Consider the following 21,768-nt stretch of genomic DNA (forward strand, 5'->3'; position numbering starts at 1 on the left):
TAAGTGTCAAATCCACTTTGAGTGAGTATGGACGCTAAAGTTAATTCATTTAAAGTCCGTGGTTAAAACCAAACCTTTACTTAGAAGTTAGAGTTACTTGTTTCCGGTACGTCACTCTACGTAACTGTTTTTCTAACCAGCGGGTGACGTAGCCAGGTTTCCTATGAAATTTTTGATAATCGCGTATTAATGATTTCATTATTAGTTTGCAAAGTTTCTACGACATCGCGTGGTCAGAAATTACCAGCAATAAATACCGTTTATTTAGTCAATGTAAAAAACATATAAAAAAACAATGATCTTGTTTTTATTGTATGTAGAAAGATCTGCGGCAGGAGTGCTTCAGTTATTGACTGATAGAATTTACGAAATTAATCTCTGAGGGCCATTAATAATAATATTGTACCACGTTAAGGTAAAGTAAGAGAGTAAGACAGGTGGTTCTCTGTATCATATGTCTGTCTTATAATAAAATTAAAGACCCATGCTCAGGAATAAATACAGTGCTTTGGTAGGGTTTTGATATATACAAGGGGATGTAGCTCAGTGGTAGAGCGCATGCTTTGCATGTATGAGGCCCCGGGTTCAATCCCCGGCATCTCCAGTGGAATCTTATTTTACTAATAACGGAAATATAAATTATTATTGTTTTGTATGAAGTAGTATGTGTTAATTTTTATTTCTGGCTAATGGATTAACTATTGAAATCCTGAATTTAAAGATTTTTTTAACAAAATCCCAGCTACCGAGGAGACGTTCAGGGAACGTCCGCTGTGAATGTTCGCTCACTATTATCGAAAGTTTTCCTCACGTTCCTCTAAAGTTCTACTAACGGTCACCCTCAAACCTTCGTCTAACTTTCGTTTTTAACGCAGAATTGTTTGTGTGGTAACCCGTGAAAAAAACAGTTATAGATTTATTTTTCCGACACGACCCTTACGGGGCTTCGTCTGAAAAGGAGAAATTTCCGACAGCTTTAAACGCACCGCCAGTTCCCGCCCACCGCGGTAACTAAGGAGATCACAGTTGTGTTTACTAGATGTCCTCCATGCTAGCTGCTACTAGCCCGGAGCTGGCCAGAAAAATGACCCAGCTGTAAACGTTTCAGCACCTGTAACCTTTTCGTGGGCTTCCGTTGGGCTTCTGAAAATGCAGCTGAAGCACCTGAAGACACTCTTAACGCCCCAGGTAAGTTTGGAGGTCAGGGTTAGCCTGGTGCTAGCTAAGAAAAAAGACGCTTTAACGGCGATAGTAGAAGTCGGTCCATGGGTTAAGTCGTTGGTCAGAGACAGCCTAATAGCCGAGAGCTGCTCGGATAACAGCCGCTCGTTTTAAATGCTGACTGTTTTATTTATTTCTTTGCGCAGGAGGGTGCTGCCAAAGTAACATGCATGGCCTGGTCCCCGAACAACAGCAAGTTTGCTGTTTGCACTGTGGACAGAGTGGTTCTGCTGTATGATGAGCAGGGAGAAAGGAGGGACAAGTTCTCCACCAAACCTATGGACCCAAAGGTGATGCTCCTACAAAAACTCTCTGTTTATCACACTGAGAGGACGCAGTCTGTGCTGTTTAAAACATTATAAGTTTCATGACATAGTTACTGTCTTTTATATTTAATCGGAACAGTTGCTTGTGAACTGGGTGCATTTCAGTGTCTGTTTATTTTGTTGTTTTATTTACCTAAAGTCAGCTGATATTCTTTTCTACAACACATAGGCAGGTCCATCTTCATCCCCCCATCAACTCCTCCTCAATCAAAAATAAAACAATTTAAAACTAGAAACACTGAGGCCAAAGGGTAATTAAAAACTTGATTGATTGACCAAATTCGATTAATTTGTTCTTTGTGACAACTTCAACATTTCCTGAAAAATTAATCAAAATCCATTCGTCGCTTTTTGAGTAATTTTGTGCACAAACAAACAAATACTGCCAGAGGTCAATAAACCTACAAAAAGCAGCTTTTATTAATAGATCACGAGGCAAGTAAAAACTGAGTTTATGCTGCTTTTTTTCTTCATGTTTTAAGCAAAAATCTGCTTAAACTTTTCTTTGTTAAGTAAGGTTGTGGTGTCCAAACCGGGCTAAGAATAAATGCTTTAAAAATGAGAAATTTTACTAAATAAAACACTTTAATAAAAGATTCCAGGAGCAGTAATTCCCTGTTCTAAATCAAAGATTATTCCACAACTGTTGTCTATATTTACCCAAATAAATGCATTATAGAAATAATCATTATTACACTTTCTATCCATGTAAAATCTTAAAATAGTTTGACAACAAAAGCATCTCATATTACCTGAAATAAAAGCCTTTGCTAAATAATTAATATGCACAACAAAAATAAAGGTGGTGTAATGAAATAATTTATTAACAAGCTGGTTTAGCAGCTAAGAAACACTTTAATTGTGAAAAGATTATTCTGAATTCAGTTCTAACGTCACAAAAATGAATTCATTTTAACATCCTGCCTGTGAAGTTTATTAACCTTATTATAATCCAGGTTATCTTTGCTTTATTTGTGCTACATGAGGGGTTTTCCATCCGTAGTTGTTTAATGTTTAATTTGTTTTTCAGTATGGGAAACAGAGCTACGTGGTCAACGACATGGTCTTCTCACCCGACTCCACCAAAATCGCCATCGGCCAGTCGGACAACATCATCTACGTCTACAGAATCGGGGAGGATTGGTATTCTCCATTTGTTCCAATTTAGTTTTCTACTATGAAGTTAATTTTTTTTACATTTTTTATTTAAATCTATTTCTGTTTCTCGTAGGGGCGACAAGAAAGCCATCTGCAACAAGTTTGTTCAGACGGTGAGTAAAGAGGAGCTGAGGTTTGGGCTTTAAAGACGTTTTTTAAATCATCTTTCTGCTAAATTATAATAAAGTGAGTGTTCTTGATTGTTATTTGTGAGGATTATGATTCATAAAGAGTGTTTTTAAGGACCGATGGGTCTTGTTGCCTCGTTTCTGTTTCAAGTTTTTGGACAGTTTCTCTTCTTTTTTACGGCTCTTGTAGATTTTTTTGCCTTTCAGCTGTGGGATCATCTGCTCCTCTCCTGTCAGACGTTTGTCCCGTCAGCTGACTCGTTACGGTTGTTGTGACCTGTGAGGTGTTCCTGTCCCAGCTGTGACTCGAGTGGTTTTATTAATCAAGGCACTAAAGCACGTCAAACTGCCGGAGGAGAGAGGGTCCTAAAAAGTCTTAAATAGGTCCAGATTTAATGTTTTAAGTATTGAAATGTATTTAGTTTCATCTTAAATTTGTACGATTGTTCATTTGTTGCTTTTTCCATGAACCACCTTTGAGGTTCTTGTCTTCTCTTGTCTCCAGAGTGTGGACATTTCCTGTCTCTTGTCTTTGAGCGGCAGTCTTTAGCTGAGAGTCTGAATTTGTTGCTGAGCCTCCTTCGTGTCCAGATCTGTTCGTTAGTTCTGGATCTGAGTCATGAGTCTCATCAGAACTGGAACGTTCTTCCCGCTCGTCTCAGATGTAGTTTTTGAGTTTTTTGCTGTCTTGTTAAAGACTCAATTTCTGCATACACAGGATTTAAAAAAAAAAAAAAAATCAACGTCTTCCTTTTTATTTCCTTCCACCTCAGCGGGAACTTTTTCCATCTTAGCCCAGTGGAAACCTTAAGTTCCTGCTGCGGTTCTTCAGGTCTCTGTGAGGAAGCTTTTGTTGATTTATTTTTTATTTTTTAATGTGAACAAGAGGTTATTTGGTTTTCTCCAACATGTGAGCTTCATGCTGAGCCTGTAGGGTCCATGTTAGGTCTCTTCTTCTTCTGGGGTTTGGTTTTTGACCCCGGGGTCAGGTTCCACAGCTCAGGGCCTCCATGTGATGGTGAAACGAGAGAACTCGTGGCACAGCCTGGTTTTTGTTTCATGACTTAAAGGTGGAAGGTCAAAGGTCAGGGAGGCCACGTTCTTTGTAGAACTTGGATTTATAGATTTCATGATCGTGTTCCTTTGATACCTGTGTTGCAGAGCGCTGTGACTCGCCTTCTTTGGCCCGCAGAAAATGCTGTTGTTTATGGACTGGTTGACGGGAAGGTAAGTCACCAACAAGGCAGGCGATCATGTAAATACCTGCATCTCTGTATGTGTGTCCATTTGCCTGTCTGAAAAGTTTGCAGAAGAGTAATAACAGGTGTTTCTGTTAGTGTTAAGTAACCTTCACGAGAAGCCTCTGTGTGAAAACTAAAAAACTAGGACTTAAAAATGACTTCTTTTACAGGTTCGCCTCGCCAACATCCAGACAAATAAATCTTCCACCATCTACGCCACAGAGTCCTGCGTTGTCTCGTTGGCATGCAAGTAAATACCTAATCTATATTTTAACCTAATATGAGTAAAATCAGGTGTGCTGGTTGCTTGTATGACCAGAAACTGTGAAACGGTGCATCATGGGAAGTTTGTGTGACCTTTTTCTAATTGCTAACCCATTTGTCTGAGCTGCAGCTGCTCTGTTTTGCTGTGTTGCTGCTTGTATTGACTGTAAATATGAACTCTGTCAGTGTTTCTGGTAAAGGCCTCCTGTCCGGCCACGCTGATGGGACCATTGTGCGTTACTTCTTTGATGATGAAGGCTCAGGGGAATCTCAGGTACGATTGGACACATGAACCTGTCCCACACTGAAGGCTGAATGTTTTCACCTTCTGACGCGGTCTGTCTCAGGGGAAGCTGCTGACACACCCATGCCCGCCTTACGCTCTGGTCTGGGGAGCAAACAGCATCATGGTGGGCGGCTGCGATAAGAAGGTGGTGGTGTACGGCAGAGAGGGTCACGTCCTGCAGAACTTCGACTACAGCCGCGACCGATCGGAGAGGGAGTTCACGGTGGGGGTCAGCAGCCCCAGCGGGCAGTCTGTGGTGTTCGGCAGCTTCGACCGGTCAGAAGAAAACACAGATTCTCCATCAGTGACGTGAAACAAATGAGCTCAGGGACATTTGTGGAGAAATGAGACGTGTTTTTGTGCAGGTTACGGGTGTTTAACTGGGCTCTGAGGAGAGGCATGTGGGATGAAGCCAAACCAAAAGAGATCTCCAACCTCTACACAATCACCAGCTTGGCCTGGAAGAGAGACGGATCACGCCTTTGTGCTGTAACTCATTTAAATCTATAACTAAAACACCCTCAGCACAACTTCTCTGTTTTAACTCACATTATTCTTCCCTGCAGCTCGAAACATGCCTGTCTTTAGAATCTCACCTTACAGTACGTTCATTAGAAACAAGCAGACCTAAAAGAGAGAAGTGAAGGATGTTTTGTTTGTTGGTGTTGTCCTGACAGGGAACCCTGTGTGGAGGAGTGGAGCTGTTCGACTGCTGCCTCAGGAGAACCATCTATAAGAACAAGTTTGAGATGACCTACGTCGGCCTGAGTCAGGTAGAAAACAGAATCTCACTTATTTTACAGGAAACAAAACAAAACAATCCAAAGGAAAACAACCAGACTCTGCGTTTCCACTTCTGCCAGTCTAGAGCTGATTGGAAACCTAAAAGAGCTCATTAAAGAGTTGATTTATTCAAATTAAATACATTTAAAAGCAGCAAACAACCAAGTGACTCATATTTATAATTAGGAAAAAAAGACAATAAATTAAAATAAAATACCTAAAACGAGGCGCCGGATCATGTAGAAGGTGAAACCCAAATACACGCCTTCAGATATTACTGAAAAATAACTGATTATTTGAGCTCCAGCGTTAGAAAGAGAAATAAAAAAAAGAATCTGATGAAGATATGATTAGAAAATTAAACTGAGCTTCTAATGAGAGTCTAACTGAGGCAATTATGGTTTCTAATTACAGATCATCAGTAAACATTTTCTTTTCTGAAGGACCTAAACTTTGTCTTCTGCAACACTTACAAAACTGCTTTTATATATATTCTGTTTATAAAATTCAGATTTCTGTTTCCTCCTTTGATGAATTTCTCCAGGTGATTGTGAGGAACCTGTCCACAAGAACCCGGGTGGTCCTGAAGTCCTACTACGGTTATGAGATCGAAGAGGTGAAGATCATGGGGCGAGACCGTTACCTGGTGGCTCACACCTCAGACACCCTGCTGCTCGGAGACCTGCTGAACAATAAACTAAGTGAGGTACTGAACGGGTCCGGTTCTGTTGAACCTTTTGATTAAAGAGCTTCTGACAAACTGCACGGCTGTCGTGTTTCTTCTAAACAAATAGTTTATTTTTTATTTATTTTTTACAGCGGGCAATTTTGGTATAACTTTCTGAAACTTGTGCTTCTGTCTTCCTCTCTCAGGTACCTTGGCCCGGTTCTGGAGGAAATGAGAAGTTCTTCTTTGAAAATGAGACTGTATGTACAAATGTGTTCCACAATGATAAAAAAAGCTGTTTTTTCTTTCCTAAATTTAAAAAATTGTCATTAAAAGGTGAATAGTTTACGTTTCAGGCCCGGTTCTGTTGTGTCCAACACTGTTGTTCTGTTCTTTCAGGTGTGCATGATTTTTAACGCCGGGGAGCTGAGTTTGGTGGAGTACAGCAACAATGAGATTCTGGGATCCGTCAGGACAGAATTCATGAATCCTCACCTCATCAGGTCGGTCCAGAAGCGAACATAAAGTCACGGGAAAAAGAACATCCATCTTGTTTCAGTTCCAAGGTTTTAACAGGATTTAGACTCAACACATTCTGCCGTCGTCATATTTCTCAAAATCTGTGACAACTTTGCATTCAGTATCCTAACTGAGCCCTTTCAGCGCTTATACTTTACAAATTTTGGATAAAAGCAACTGAGCTTCCTGTTTTTATTTAAACAGAATTATTGTTAACAGTAAGACTCATTATACAGAATAAAGGATGTATTTCCAGCTGTGTCCTGTAGGTGGCTGTGTTGAGTCTTGCATTAATCTGCAGCATGCAGACAGATCGTAGGAAGGTTTGCTCATCAGCACACATCCGTGTTAATATATTCAGAGGTCTGACTGACGGGGATGTTTGACAAGATTCTGCTGCTGCTCGCCTCTGTAGCGCCACAGCATCATGAGCTACGAGGAGCTGCAGCTCCTTTTATTCCTGTATGTTTCAACACACACTGGTTCAGGTGTAATACACTGACTGCTGTCCTCTGTGTGTGTGTGTGTGTGTGTGTGTGTGTGCGTCTAGTGTGCGACTAAACGAGAGGAAGCAGAGAGGAGTGGAAAACAACAAGAAACTCGCCTATCTGATCGATATAAAGACCATCGCCATCGGTGAGGACTAAGAAGTGTTGTGTGTTTGCAAATTCAATTATTTATATTTTATTGGAACAAAAAAGGCTTTAAGCTCCATTTAATCTGGCCCCAGTTTGGTTTGTTAGACTTATAACTTATTGCTTAACTTTGTGCATCCAAAAAGTTGTGTTTTTTTCCCATAAACTCTCATAAAAACAAAACTTTTTCATTTCTGTTCAGAATGATGGCTTTTGTTTTGCTGCTTTTTGTATCGTACTGTGGTTTCTAATGGTTCAGATGACAAATACTTTATAAGAGATTTATAAGTAGGTTTGATATGATGTGCCCTGCTCTAAACTGTATCTACACACCTCAATCAATCAATCAATCAATCAATCAATCAATCAATCAGTCAATTAATCAATCAGTCTTTATTCATGTAGAGCGTTTCAAGCTCAAAGCAACCCGAAGTGCTTTATAAAGACAAAATTGAAAGAATATACAATAAAAGTAGACAAAGAACAGAACAAATCAAAGTTAATGATCAAATCAATCAATAAAAATATAAAAACAGCGGCTGGTTCATAATTCTAAAACAAATCCAGTAGAAGCTAAATGAAAAGACGGGTTCTAGATTTAGTCCTAGCATCAGACTGGGAGCTGGTTCCACAGGAGAGGGGTCCAATAATTAAAATAATTTATTTAATTAAAATAAATAAAAGTGTATACCCTCATAGTTGTATCTAAGTTACTGTCTGCTTCCTTTAGCTTTTAGCTAATTTTAGCTGTTGTTTCACTGATTTGTTTTTTTAAGTCTAATTTCCTTCTTTTAGCTGCAGTTTTCCTAATATAAACACCTATTTTGCTCATTTATTATTATTAGTTTTTAGCTACAGTTTTGCTCATATTCTGGTTTAAACATATTCATTCAGTTTCAGCTCCTTCACACAGAAAATACAAGTTTTTCTCGTTCGTGTAACACGACCCAGGAGCCGAACCAGAAGATTCAAACTGTGAAACTGTTTGGTTTTTAGTCCCAGAGGATCTCAGTTAGTGAACAATACGACGTCATGTCGACAGAGTAATAAGAAGTCAGTGCAGGTACTGTGAGGTTTTAAAGTAGTTAAACTTCTCCCTCTGCTGAATTAATAACTGGCTGACTTTTTGAATTTTGGATAAAAAGCCATTTTTAGCCAAACGCTGGCAGTCGGAGTGCCGCTCAGCTAATCTGCTGCTTGTTTTCTCTCCTCAGTGGACTTGGCTGCAGGCTACAATCTGGGAACCATCAGCCACGACTCCAAGATTGACTGGCTGGAGCTGAATGAGACCGGGCGCAAACTGCTGTTCAGGGACAAGAAGCTGAGGGTGAGAACGAAAGCTCAGCCCCCCGAGGGGCAGAAGGAGGGGAAACAATGAGGCCAAATGACAGACAGGTTAAAGAAAAAACACAGATCCTCGGCTGGGGCATGTCGGCTGTCAGAATCCTATCCATCACCTGAAACATGCCTCGTGGCTGCGGTTGGAAGCAGCTCAGCAGCTCAGGACGAAGAAATGCTCCATAATTTGGCCATTAGGACTCTCTAAAGTTGCTCCAACTGAAACGGACAAATCTGTTCTCCAACTTTTGGATTCATCGTCTGTAAAGTCGATAAATGTAATTTCGCTCCGATTCACTTGATCCCAGAGACATAAAAAGACATTTAGAGAGAATATAAATATATTTTTAGTTTAACGTCAGGCGGGGTTGAGGTTCAGGAGGTCAGGAGGTGGACGAATGTGGCAGCAAGATAAAATATATTTAAATATTATCAAAAACCAGGTAATCCTTCAACACATAATGACATTTTAGAGGTATGAAGAAACATATATGTTACAATGATAACCTGTATTCAGTTATAGTATTTATCTGATTATGAATATGTTGTATTAATAAGGAACTAAACAAGTAATAATTAATACCTAATTAGTGAAGAGTTGGAATTAATTAAATATGTTTTTCTTCCCACTCCTGTGGGAAGCTAAACAAAAGGTGCACTTTATTTACTTTATCTAGGTGTTTTTACTTTTCTTTTAGTTTCTCTCTTCTTTGCTTATATGATTGCCTGTATATAGTTAAGATATTTAAAATAAACATTTTATATAGTTTGTACAAACTGTAAAAAACGAACGCACCACAATGTCATAAAAATAAGAAAAAAGGGAAAAAAAGACAAGAAAAATATCTATAATTGTTGTAAAGAATGCTTACAGATTAATTTCTGTTTTCATAACTGTGTTGTTTTTGTTCTACAAAGTTCAGTTAAAATGTTCAGTCTTAATCAGCATTATTGTTATTATTTATTTGATTTTCTGTCACGTGGAACAACTTCCTTTTAGTTAACTTTGCACCTTTACTTTACTGAAGATGATTTAAAGTTAGATGTTGAATTAAAGCTTCTTTACTGGATGATTATACATCAAATATGCTCAACGAGAGTAAAGAAAAATGTGACAATTTAATTTTTCTTTTGTTTCCACCTGCATGGAGCTGGAAGAAGCCAACTTGTTAGCAGGTTTAGTTGGAGTTAGTTGCAGTGAATATCTTGACCTGGAGGGAGCGTCGTTAAATGATCTGTGGTGGTGAAAAGGAGCTGCAGCTGATTACAGCCGCGGGGGTCTGCAGACTCATTAATCCACAGCACTTCTGTATCGGGTCTTTGTAGCTCATAGGACCTGCTTTCTAGTCTCACAGTGATGGGAAATGTCTTAGTTTTCACGCTGAGCTCAAGGAAAGCTTATTCTTCCTGTTCAAGTCAGATAAGTTCAATGAAAGCTGGACTTCATCACGTTTTGAGGTGTAATACAGCTGAATGTCAGCAGAGGTCAGCTTCAAAACATCTTTTCACTTTAATTTCTCCTGTTAGACAAAATGATTCTGATCCCTACTGATTCTGACAAATGTCCTAAATGAGCTGATGCTGCGCCTCACAAAATACTAAACTGTGTCTAATTTAAATCTCATTCTTTGGCTCTACCCTCCTTTTTTAAAATGTGTAAAACTCTGATTCATAAAAGATGAAAACAGATGAAAACTGAGTCGGAGGTTTTAAAGAGGAACTTCAGAAATCAGTGATTTGTGTCTGTTTCTTTTAAAGCATCCAGTTTTTTAAAGTACATCTAAAATCAAACTTAGTCAACCGAGTTCTATAAAAACTATAAAATATGTGAGTGCTGCTGAATATAAGTGAGTAATAAGTGAAATGATCAAGGAGGAGGTGCAAATAAAGTCTGCATTGCAATCTTAATCCAAATAATTATCCTCAGATGAGCCGAAGCATGAATTAGATTTAAAAAAGAAAAAGAAAAGACGAAAGTTTGAACATTTTAGACGTTAAAACAAGTCTGAGCCTCAAAGATTTGACTCATGACATGGACTCGAGTCTCTGTTTGTCCAGAAGTAAAACAAACTGTTCTCAGATCAGAATAAAACTCATTTTCCCGCCTCCCTCTGCTCCTCTGCCCTCAGCTCCATCTGTACGACGTGGAGTCTGGGGTGAAGACCACGCTGCTGAGCTTCTGCTCCTACGTCCAGTGGGTCCCCGGCAGCGACGTGGTGGTGGCCCAGAACCGGGGGAACCTCTGCATCTGGTACAGCATCGACAGCCCGGAGAGCATCACCATGTTCCCAGTCAAGGTGAGCGTCCTGTGAGCGTGGAGGCGTCTCATCAGGCCGGAGAGTCATGGCGATTAAAGGGTCTGAGTCATCACATCACCGTCAGAGTGACATTTTATTTTTATCCTCTTCATTATTTCACCAGTCAGTTTTTAATCCTGGTGAACCCCAAACTCTCAAGTTCCTTTAAAACTCACAAATCAATTAAAACAACCTCTGTGGCACTATATAGATCTATAGTTAATTAGACACCACTGTGATTGGACAAACATGATGAAAGCAACAGGCTGCTCACATGGTGACTGAATATAGGAGGAAAACCGGCTACGTTCTTCAATAAATGTTAATAAAACTGTTTTATAACGACCAGAAAGATTACACCACTCCGGTTTTAATTTCCGTTAACTTTCTCCAGTTTTGGCTCTTCCATCCGGAGCTCCCTGCGTTGCCGTCCTGGGGCAGGTTTTTGCCCTCGGCTCGCTCAGGGTTTAAAAATTTCCTGCTGGTGTTAAAACCCGAGCCGAGCAGTCGGTCGGACGGAGAGCGATTATTTCTGCCAGCTGAAATGTGCCGAAGACAAATAACGTTCATCTCTGCGCTCATGATGATATTTCTTTATCAGAATTATTATCAAGTAGCATCAAAAACTGAAGCCAGTTTATATAAAACACAGAAAGAGCAGCTTAACGGTTCTTTGTGACAGATTAAAAATAAATATATTTTAGAAACAGTTCAAAGATTTGTGTTTCCTCGAGGAGCCTCTCTTTTAACCAAACATCATCTTTACACGTTCATGTTTTAAAGAAAAACAACAAATTAAAGAACTTTAATGAGAAATGGAGAAAAGCTTTTAAATTTAAAATGTTGCCATGAAAGTGACAATATCAGAATCTGTTAAAGATTTAGGTTCTTAACAGTCAAAAATAATAAAAATAAGTATATTTTTGTCCCCCAGGATACAGTTTGAAGCTACGAACCGTCGGGAGTTGGATATCGGACCTGTAGGAAACTATATAACTTTATGAGGGTCTTAAAGGGGAATTATGTTTAAAAGTGGGAAAAGTTAAATATTTATAGTGATTATTTTACATGTCAGGGAAACATTTCAGGGAAAAAAGTCGACATGCACTGATCTGGCAGGTTAGGTTTTGGTTTTTTCTTGATTTTAAAGCATAACTGCTGGTGGCGCTCGGGTTCACCCGTTTCTAAAAAATTGGATTACTTTTACAACCAGAAGCGCTCAGAGAGCTCAAACCTCATCTGAGGCCACGGCGTGATTAAAAAACTGTTTGATCCGGATCATAATCTGGATCAGAACCAGAATTTAATCCCAACATTTCCTGAAGATTTCATCCAAATCTGTTCTTTAGTTTTTACCTGATCTTTGCCAACAAGAAGAAGAAGCTTTAAAAAATAAAAATGAAATTCCTATGATTGTATTTCAGCAGCTTTTTTTTTTTTTTTTCAGGGAGACGTTGTGGATCTGGAGAGAGCTGACGGGAAGACGGATGTGATGGTGACAGAAGGCGTCAACACAGTGACGTACACCTTGGACGAAGGCCTCATCGAGTTTGGCACGGCTGTGGACGACGGCGACCATGACAGGTGAGTTCGGTCCTCACGCTCAGGAAAGGAAAGCGTTCGAAACATCCGTCCGTCTCTCAGCGTTCAGCAGAAGAAGCCAGATGTCCTTTTATCCAGCAGCTTCTTCCTGCTCTTCTTCATCATTTCCTCATTGCTCTCAGCCCAGCTGGGGGAGATGATGTGTGTCGTTACTTTAATACCTCCAAGACTGAAGGAGGAAATGATAACAGACCAGCAGCTGAACTGTTGGGACCTGAAAGTTGTTTATTTATTTCCTCCTTCTGATAAGAGCCATCCATAGATGTTAGCATGTTAGTACAATAATATTTTTCTCAGAATTGGGATTACAAGTAGCTTTTAAATGGTTGTTTAACCATCTCTGACTCTAAAACCATCTCTGACTCTAAAACCATCTCTGACTCTAAAACCATCTCTGACTCTAAAACCATCTCTGACCCTAAAACCATCTCTGACCCTAAAACCATCTCTGACCCTAAAACCATCTCTGGTTCATGAACTGGACCTGAAGGTCTTTTCTTTGAGGCAAACAGGGAGAACAGAAACAGTGAAGACCTGAAACAGCAGCTGAGAGACGCTCACTTCAGCCTGTGTGTGTGTGTGTGTGTGTGTGTGTGTGTGTGTGTGTGTGTGTGTGGTTCTCAGAGCCGTGGCGTTTCTGGAGACTCTGGAGATGTCAGCAGAGACCGAGGCCATGTGGAAAACACTCAGCAGGTTGGCTCTGGAGGCTCAGCAGCTGCACATCGCAGAAAGGTCAGCGAGACAACAACACACACAACAACAACAACACAAACACACACACAACAACACAAACAGGGAAGGCTGTGGGAACTAGGGGTGCAGAGGGTGCTGCTTTACTAGAAGACTTTTGTGTCCAAACAGTTAAAGGATTCATAAAAAATGAACAAAACTGGTTTAATTCGTGCAACAAACAGAATGTTTATAATCCAATCATATTCAGAGATTTGTGACATTTATAGATGTTGTTGTTGTTTTATTGTTGTTGTTGTTGTTTGTCTGTTTGATACGTGTTACAACAAAACAGGAGCGGGTGGGAAAATCTGAGAAAAATCCAACATTAATGTCATATTTACATTTAAAAAACTAAAATATTCTTTCATGTTGGAAAATCATAAATTTGTGAGAAAAAAGCCAAACCTTTCTGAGATTAATGACAAAAATTAACAGAAGGAACATTCTGGTAAATTTAAGTTTTTATCCTCTGAAAGTTTTGATGATTTCTTTTTGTAAATTTATAACTTTACGATATCAGGAAATATCAGTTTTATCCTCCGTTTTGTATTTAAATATGGAAAGTTTCACTTTTATCTTTCAGATTTAAAACATTAATGTTATTTGTTTTTATTTGGTCCCAATAAGCTGTCATAATTCAAAGTATACAGCTTTTTATGTGTTTGCTGTTTGGAAAAAGTTGTAAATAAATCACAGAGGAAGTGACCTAATTATTTTATGTTCTTTTTAAAAAGTGGGCCACTTATTTTACTTATTTTCCACACATATGAGAAGAACTTCAACACTGAAAGTCTGCAGAGGTTTTAACAGGAAAGGTTTGTTATCTTTGTTTTAAGAGGCAGGTGTTTATTTTGGCTCCATATGAACTTTATTTTGAAGGAAAGATGTTCCCTTTAAACAGAGCCCTGGGATTAAAAATGCACTGTCAGCACATTCTTGGTGCTTTTCTGAGGATGTTTAGGGTCGTGCACATCGTCTCCCTCTCATCTGAAACGTTTCTAAACCTACATGAAGACGGAGGACAAACATTTAACCCAAAGCTTCATGTTTTCTCTTCACTTGTCTTAGTTTTAGTTCTAGAAAGGACAAAGGTCCACAGCGGGATTATTTTAACCTTTTTTATGTCTCAGTAATATAAGTAATTCATGTCTGACCACACACACACACACACACCTTCTCCAGCCTCATTTGTCATCAGACAGTTTGTAATTTTGTTGTGAGGAACCCTTTCTGTCATTATTAATGCAGATGCTGTTCGCCGGGCTTCGGCTCGATTTGCATAAATCACAGAATCCGGGAAAGAAATGCTTTCCGTCTGCAGAGGCTCATGTTAATGAGGGAGTCAAACAGAAGGACTTTCTCTTTCATGACTCGTTCGTTAATCTGATGCAACTGTTCAGAGGGAGTTGGTAATAAAGCAGCCGAGTGCTCGGGTTGCAGCGTGTGTGAAAGCCAATTAGCCGAATGCTCTAATTGATCTCAGGTCGTTAAGTCTCCCCTGAACCCGACTCGTTCTCCGCAGCTTCTCTTCCTCCTGTCTGATCTCGGTCTTCCTCTCCGCTTCTCTCTCGTTCTGCAGGTGCTTCACCGCTCTGGGGGACGTCTCGACCGTTCGATTCCTCCACCAAACCAACCAGATCGCAGACAAAGTTTCACAGGAAATGGTGCATCTGAGACGAGTTCACAGGAGAAAAGTTTCATATTTATTGGCTAATTGTGTTTATTTTACGTTATAATGAATAGTTAAATGCAGCTGAATAATTTAATTGAAATAATTTAATAATTTATGGTTGTCATGAAAGCTCAGAAAACCAAACCTCTCCACTTATTATTCATTAAAACAATCTTCTGGCTGAATGTTACTAAATGCTCTTTTTGCATATTTTCTATGAATTTTATTATTTTACACAGAACTAAAAGAGTCCTCTCTGGTTTGTGTGTCTTTTAATCTGTCTGTCCTGGGATCAGGGGGAAGATGGGACGTCCTTTTATAAAGTCCAAGCCCAGGTGGCCATGTTGGACAAGAACTTTAAACTGGCTGAGATGCTCTACATGGAGCAGGTACGATGAAGCTTTATGGATTATAGTCGATCAGTAGCTGATCTCCAATAAAGCATCTTATTCTGGAAATCTGAGAGGATTAAACTTCCTGTTTTATTTTCTTCCATGTTTTTTTTAATCAAACTGCTTCTGCATACTTTGTGCTAAACATTGGGCCTGAATAATAATAATAAATACTTTGACTTTTAGTACTTGTAACTAAAATATTGAACTTTACATTCATTCATTCAGAAACATCATTCTGTGAAATCTGCTTCAAAATACTGTAGCTGGATGCTAATTTTAGCTCTTAGCTACAGTTTATTAGTTTTAACTTTTACCCACACTTTTTCTAATTTTAGCTTTTAACTGGTGTTTTGCTTATTTTAGCTTTTAGTTGCAGTTTTGCTGCATTTATCCTTTAGCCACACTTTTGCTAATTGTGTATTTTAGCTACGGTTTTGCTCATTTTAGCCTCTGTTCTTTCTGCTTGTTTTCAACTTTATCAACTCGTAATTCATTCTTCAACAAATCTCAGCGGAGGTTCAGTTTTCTCACTGAATGTTTGCAGAAAATCTCTGATTGTTAAAAGTTTTATCTAAACTCTGGATCTAATATTTGTAGCAGAGAGATTGTTCCACCGATCAGCTGATCGTAAATCAAGCCTTCGTCTTGTTTTTAGTTTCTCTAAATGCTGCAGAACAAATGTTTTGTACTTTTTTTTTTTTTACCTGGAGAACGCCATCGATGAGGCCATAGAGATGTACCAGGAGCTGCACATGTGGGACGACTGCATCGCCGTGGCTGAAGCCAAGGTAAACAAAAACAAAATGACTGCTTTTCTGACTGGAAACTGGAACACGGATAAGTTATCATTCCCAACGTCTGAGGTGTGCTGGATTGCTGCATTTCCTGATTTAATCGCCTTCAACTAATGCTTTTCCTCAGTTTTTAGGGGATATTTTTGAACATATCTGTATCCAGAACCAGAGGACTTGATCCAAACTGAACAAAGACATTCAACTAAAGTTGTGTTTGTTTGATTCGTCTTTTAAAATGAATTTGCTTGGCTTTTCTTTTTGCCATGAACTGAGCGATGTGGACCCAGAATGCTGACTCTCTGATGGATTTTTGGAGAAAATAAGTTCAGTTTAATAAGTAAAAGTGTCAGGAATCCAGGGGCCTGTGGGTTAGTAAATTCAGGTTCAGTTTAGGATTCACTTTTTACCCGGGTCTGTTTCTGTAACTCCTGCTGGAATTAGAGATCAGACGTCAGCCATCTCTCAAAAATCTGCTCCTCTAAGATAAACTCTCGATCCGAACACCTGCAGGGTCACCCGGAGCTGAACAGCCTGCGTGGGAACTATTATCAGTGGCTGACGGAGACGGGTCAGGACGAGAAGGCCGGTGAGGTGAAGGAGAACGACGGGGACTTCCAGGGCGCCGTAAACCTCTACCTGAAGGCCGGACTCCCGGCCAAAGCTGCCCGCCTGGCCCTCAGCCGCCCGGAGCTCTCCAGCAGCACGGAGACCGTCAGTCGCATCGCCGCCGGCCTCATCAAGGGAGAGTTTTATGAAAGAGTGAGTCCCTTCTTCATCTTCTTCTCCGTTCCTAACAGATGTCTTCTCGTTGATCTGACAATCTCCCTCCATCTGTCTGTTACTTCTGTGTGTTTTTGTCTCAGTTTGTCTGAAACTCGCTTCTCTTCAGTCATCTGTGTTTATCTAACAAGGGGTTAAAAGTATTTATTCTTTTTTTTTTTTTGCCATAATGGAAGTGAAAGTCAGCGTCTCAGCTGGTTAGATGTGGATTATCGTTCAGCTCCTGGGATATTTTCAGAATGAGCTCCTTTCAGGTGTCGTCTCCTCACTAAACCTCAGACCAGATTTAATTTTCATAAAACTTCTTTTCTGATCAGGCAGGAGATCTTTATGAGAAGATCAGGAACAACCAGAGAGCTTTGGAGTGCTACTGCAAGGGAGGGACTTTCAGGAAAGGTGAGACAGTTTTTCACAACTTTTATCTGGTTTGATTTAAAAATAAACCCAAAGCTGTTAAATAACCAGGTGGACCTTTAGCCGAGTTTCCTCTTCCTGCTTCCTGTAGCGGTGGAGCTGGCTCGCGTCTCCTTCCCCGCCGAGGTGGTGAAACTGGAGGAGGCCTGGGGAGACTACCTGGTCCAGCAGAAACAGATGGACGCTGCCATCAATCACTTCATTGAAGCAGGGTGGGTGTAGTGTTGAACAAGGACGGAGGGAGACGAGGGACGAGACAAAGAGACAAACAGATGGACAGGAGCAGAAAAAACAACGCATTTCGCCAAAAATCCACCAGGACCGCGATGTCTTTAAATAGGCCCAGTTATAATCAGAGCCCAGGTTTTTGGTTTCTACAAAATAAAAAATTCTCTTCAACCAAACTGTGACTGCAGGACGCCAAAAGGCAAGATGAAGACAAAGTTTTAGGTAATATTTTAGAGGGAACGCTGAGAGCCGAGCGACTTTAAATTTACGGAATGATGAATGTTTTTACTCATTTGTTCAGGTTAAAACTGCAGCTAAAAACTAAATGTAGGAAAACAGTCGTTAAAAGCTAAACGTAGCAGAACTGTAGCTAAAAGGTGAAATTAGCAAAAGAGCAAAAGGAAAGTTCTGTTCGTAGAATAATGTTTTTAAAGGAATTAAAGAGACCTACAGGGAAAATATTGCCAACAAAGTTAAATAATTCAAATTATAAAAGTCATAACACATTATTCCTGATCAAACTGAAGCAGCACAAAGTAGGCAGAAGTTACAATAAATGTACAGAAGAAACTATAAACATGATTTTAAAGTTTATTTTCCAGGCTGTGAAGCATGTTTAACATCTGTTTTCTTGTTTTTTTTTTTTTAGCTGCTCGCTGAAAGCCATCGAGGCGGCCATCGCTGCTCGCCAGTGGAAGAAAGCCGTCCACATCCTGGATTTACAGGACGACTCGTCTGCCGGGAAATTTCACCTGAAAATCGCTCAGCACTACGCCGCCATGCGGGACTATGAGGTAGGAGCGTAAATACAACGAGTGTCGAGGCAAAATGGAAGAAATTATTATTAAATAACTAAAAGTAACCTGCTTTTTATTTCTGAATATTACCAGAAAACAGAACAGAATACATTTTGGATGAAGGAGTGTACATAAAGAGAGAAACTCTTTGTTAAACCTGGATAAAATCCACAGTTTTATGCTAATACATTCAATAATTACATGGAATATCAAAAATATTGCTGATGATGATGATCTCAGAAATGCAAAAAGTGTTCTGGTGTTTCTGCGTTTATTGTTTTGGTTTTGTGACTCAGATCTGAACAGATTTGGTTCCCTTACGTCCCGTTTATCAGCCTTATTTGCAGCAGCAGGAAGATGCTGGACAGACGAAGTCAGGGAACAGGAGGAGGGTTTCCTCTCTTTTCTCATTCAGTGACCTTCAGACAGAAGGTTTGAAGTCTTGATTTTAAAGTTTAAACCAACAAGAAAAGGATGACTCTGCCTGAAAACAAACAAACACAAACTGAAAGTTATGTTTCTCACCTACAGTTTTACTTCTGTCCAACTTTAAACTTGATTCAGGTAAAAATGATTCTCCAACGATGTGATTATATCGATTGTTTTTACTGCAGACTTGATTATTTTTGTTATGAAGTTGGACATTTTACCACACTGCTCTGACTCTTCATCTAAATTGATGTTTATTTTGTTCTGACCGGCGTTAAAACGATTCCCAGGTCAGAGTCAAGTGTCTCCAGGAACAACAACATTCTTCTTCGAAAGGTCAGGTCTAAAGACTGGACTGAAAATGAGTGAAAAAAAACAACCAGACCATCAGAAAACCCGAATAAACATCACTCAAGACCATTTTAGGAGGAAAAATGTCTGTTAATGGGAGGACAAATATAAATATATAAAAGGTGAGCGAGTCGGTTTGACCCTCCACTGAATCGTACCCTGACTCAAACCCTGCGGTTGACATTTTGTGCCGGTTTGGTATGAAATAATAACCACTTCTCACCTGCGTGCTTACCTAATGCACCGCATGAAGAGGCTGCAGCTCTTCCAGCCTGAAAATGGACAAAAGTGGCCATGAGGCAGCTATGAACTTGGTATAAAACTGCTTTTTTATACCTAAAAAAGTCTGGGTACGAAGTGACCAAAGCTACAGAGATGCAGTTTGATTTGGAGCCTAAAACCTTTCCAGTTTACACTCCCAGCATTAATCTGAAGCCAGCGTACGGTGTTGGCTTCATTTCTCAGACCTGGAGGCTGCTAGTTGTTAGCATCTTAGCTAGTGGAGGTCGACTTCAGATGGTTGTACATTCTTCACAAGTTTTTTTTTATATTATTTCCTCTACTGGATGTGTGAACAGAAGTCTGCTTTTGCAAACACTGCAGTCGCTGTCAATAAATTTGATTATTTACACTCAAAACATGAGGTTATATTAAACTAACAGGATTACGGTTGTTGCCTTGGAGTCAGGACAGAAAATGAAGGAAAGAAAGAGAAGAGTGGACATTTTGCCACTTTAATTATGTTTTGTGCAGTAATTTATATTTAGATGCACACATTAGTACGCCGTTCTAACTCAAACTGTGGAATTATTTACATGAAGGTGCTTCGGTTTGATGACAGCGTCAGTGGTTCTGTGTTGAGTTTAATAGTTGCTTAACTAGCAGAAACTACAGCGCCTGACTGCTGAAAATGAAGAGATAATGAGATAAAGCCGGCGTAAGACGTAAAGAACAGGAAGGCAGATGATGGTGTTGATGCACGCGGCGTGTTGTGCTGATTGTGATGAGTTCAGCTGAGCCAAACAGCCTCTGCACGCCGCCAGCCTCTGAAAATAGCAACCTTTCGCAGTCAGATTGCTCTACGGGCAAATTCACAGAAAGTAATTAAGATAACAAGCTCTTTGCTCTCCAACGTGTGGAGGCTGCCAGAAAGTGAAATTCAGTGCCAATTATAAACAGCATGGGAAGCGCACACCTGAGGTATTTATCTGTTAAAAACAATAAAGTGTTCTGGAGGAACAATGACTAAACATTTCCTATTATCAGAATGGCAACTCGTCTGTTTGTTGCATTGAAGTCGGAGCTAGTGCAGCTTTTTTTTGTCCTTTTATGCTGCAGAAATTAATTTCCAGCTAAGTGTTGCAACTTTTTGTTCTCGTCGCTGACTTTTTATCACAGTTTGTAGCTGTTCACAGCTTCGGGTCTGCATTTTAATTAGCTAAATTATATAAAAACTAGAGAAACGGCAGAAATGCAGCGTGAATGCTGAGGCCTGAGGACTCTGCAGGGCTGTGTCTGAGAAGCTGAAACTTGGCTGGTAAAGCTAAAAGGAGCAAAATGGTAGCTAAAAGCTAGAAGAAGCTAAATGCTAGTTAAAAGCTAAGAGCAGCAGAATGCCAGCTTACAGCTAAAAGAAGCAAAATGCTGGCTAAAAGCAAAAATCTGCAAAGGGCTAACTAAAAACAGAAAAAGTCTACCTCAAAGCCAAAAGCAGCAAAATGCTGGTTAAAGGTTAGCTAAATGTTAAATGTAGCAAAACAGCAGCTTAATGCTAAAAGCAACAAAAGGCTAATTAAAATTAGCCAATGTCTAGCTGAAAGTAGCACAAGGCTAGTTAAAACATGAAAGTATTAAAAAGCTATTTAAAAATAGCTAAAAGCTAAACGTAGCAAAGGGTTAGCTCGATGCTAAAAGTAGCAAAAGCAGATTTCAAACTTTATTAAAGGAAAGTCTAAAAAAAGTTTGTAGCTCCAAAAACCAAAAGTCGGAGCCGAATGAGCTGAACGGCTAAAGCGGCACAAAGTCTTCAAAATGAAAGCTCCTGAAAACTCGGCGTGAATGCTGACTCGATCTGTGTTTGTTTGTTCGACCCGCAGGTGGCAGAGCAGCTGTTTGTCAAAGGAGGTCACATTAAAGACGCCATCGACATGTACACCTCCGCAGGACGCTGGGAGGACGCTCACAAGGTCGGCGCTCACCGCACGGTTACCTCTTCACATCTGTTCTGATTAATCCCTGTTTTATATTTTTACATGTTTCCTCCCAAACCTTCGGTGCTCAATGATTCACTTCCGGCTCGGTCGACAATCTTTGGTTTGTTGCAGCTGGCAGTGAAGTGTATGACGGAGGAGGAAGTCACAGCTCTGTACGTCAGCAGAGCTCAGGAGCTGGAGAGAGACGGAAAGTTCAAGGAGGCCGAGAGGTGAACCCCCGCCAAACCCAAGACACCCACTTTCACCTTTCACCTCTCACCTCTCACCTCTCACCTTTCACCTCTCACCTTTCACCTCTCACCTTTCACCTTTACCTCAGCGAGATGAAAATAAAGCCCTGAATGAAGCTGCTTTCTCCGTCTTACAGGCTGTTTTCCACCGTGAAGCAGCCCGACCTCGCCATCACCATGTACAAGAAGAACCGGATGTTTGATGATGTCATACGTCTGGTGGCCAAACATCATCCCGACCTGCTGTCCGAGACCCACCTCCACCTGG

The 21,768-nt window shown here is 40.1% G+C and overlaps 1 protein-coding gene and 1 non-coding gene across 2 annotated transcripts in view; both read left to right on the forward strand.

Annotated features, from left to right (window-relative positions):
• Window positions 1-532: 532 nt before the first annotated feature.
• Window positions 533-604, forward strand: trnaa-ugc. Its single transcript has one exon. It is a non-coding gene; the product is annotated as a tRNA-Ala (tRNA).
• A 406-nt stretch (window positions 605-1,010) lies between these two features.
• ift172 (intraflagellar transport 172) overlaps window positions 1,011-21,768 on the forward strand; it is a 35,801-nt gene continuing 15,043 nt past the window's right edge. Inside the window, exons 1-28 of the mRNA XM_037981616.1 lie at window positions 1,011-1,188; window positions 1,368-1,511; window positions 2,578-2,690; window positions 2,779-2,818; window positions 3,995-4,060; window positions 4,245-4,324; window positions 4,525-4,612; window positions 4,686-4,900; window positions 4,990-5,113; window positions 5,302-5,397; window positions 5,952-6,113; window positions 6,281-6,334; window positions 6,474-6,577; window positions 7,144-7,229; window positions 8,443-8,555; window positions 10,696-10,863; window positions 12,311-12,447; window positions 13,090-13,197; window positions 14,777-14,861; window positions 15,166-15,258; window positions 15,975-16,052; window positions 16,569-16,817; window positions 17,156-17,234; window positions 17,344-17,464; window positions 18,130-18,274; window positions 21,154-21,243; window positions 21,382-21,479; window positions 21,638-21,768. Of these exons, the coding sequence (XP_037837544.1) occupies window positions 1,150-1,188; window positions 1,368-1,511; window positions 2,578-2,690; window positions 2,779-2,818; window positions 3,995-4,060; window positions 4,245-4,324; window positions 4,525-4,612; window positions 4,686-4,900; window positions 4,990-5,113; window positions 5,302-5,397; window positions 5,952-6,113; window positions 6,281-6,334; window positions 6,474-6,577; window positions 7,144-7,229; window positions 8,443-8,555; window positions 10,696-10,863; window positions 12,311-12,447; window positions 13,090-13,197; window positions 14,777-14,861; window positions 15,166-15,258; window positions 15,975-16,052; window positions 16,569-16,817; window positions 17,156-17,234; window positions 17,344-17,464; window positions 18,130-18,274; window positions 21,154-21,243; window positions 21,382-21,479; window positions 21,638-21,768 (3,106 nt within the window). The 5' untranslated portion in view covers window positions 1,011-1,149. The remainder of the gene's footprint in view (window positions 1,189-1,367; window positions 1,512-2,577; window positions 2,691-2,778; window positions 2,819-3,994; window positions 4,061-4,244; window positions 4,325-4,524; window positions 4,613-4,685; window positions 4,901-4,989; window positions 5,114-5,301; window positions 5,398-5,951; window positions 6,114-6,280; window positions 6,335-6,473; window positions 6,578-7,143; window positions 7,230-8,442; window positions 8,556-10,695; window positions 10,864-12,310; window positions 12,448-13,089; window positions 13,198-14,776; window positions 14,862-15,165; window positions 15,259-15,974; window positions 16,053-16,568; window positions 16,818-17,155; window positions 17,235-17,343; window positions 17,465-18,129; window positions 18,275-21,153; window positions 21,244-21,381; window positions 21,480-21,637) is intronic.

Source organism: Kryptolebias marmoratus, linkage group LG19, assembly GCF_001649575.2.
Source record: "Kryptolebias marmoratus isolate JLee-2015 linkage group LG19, ASM164957v2, whole genome shotgun sequence".
NCBI lineage: Eukaryota > Metazoa > Chordata > Actinopteri > Cyprinodontiformes > Rivulidae > Kryptolebias > Kryptolebias marmoratus.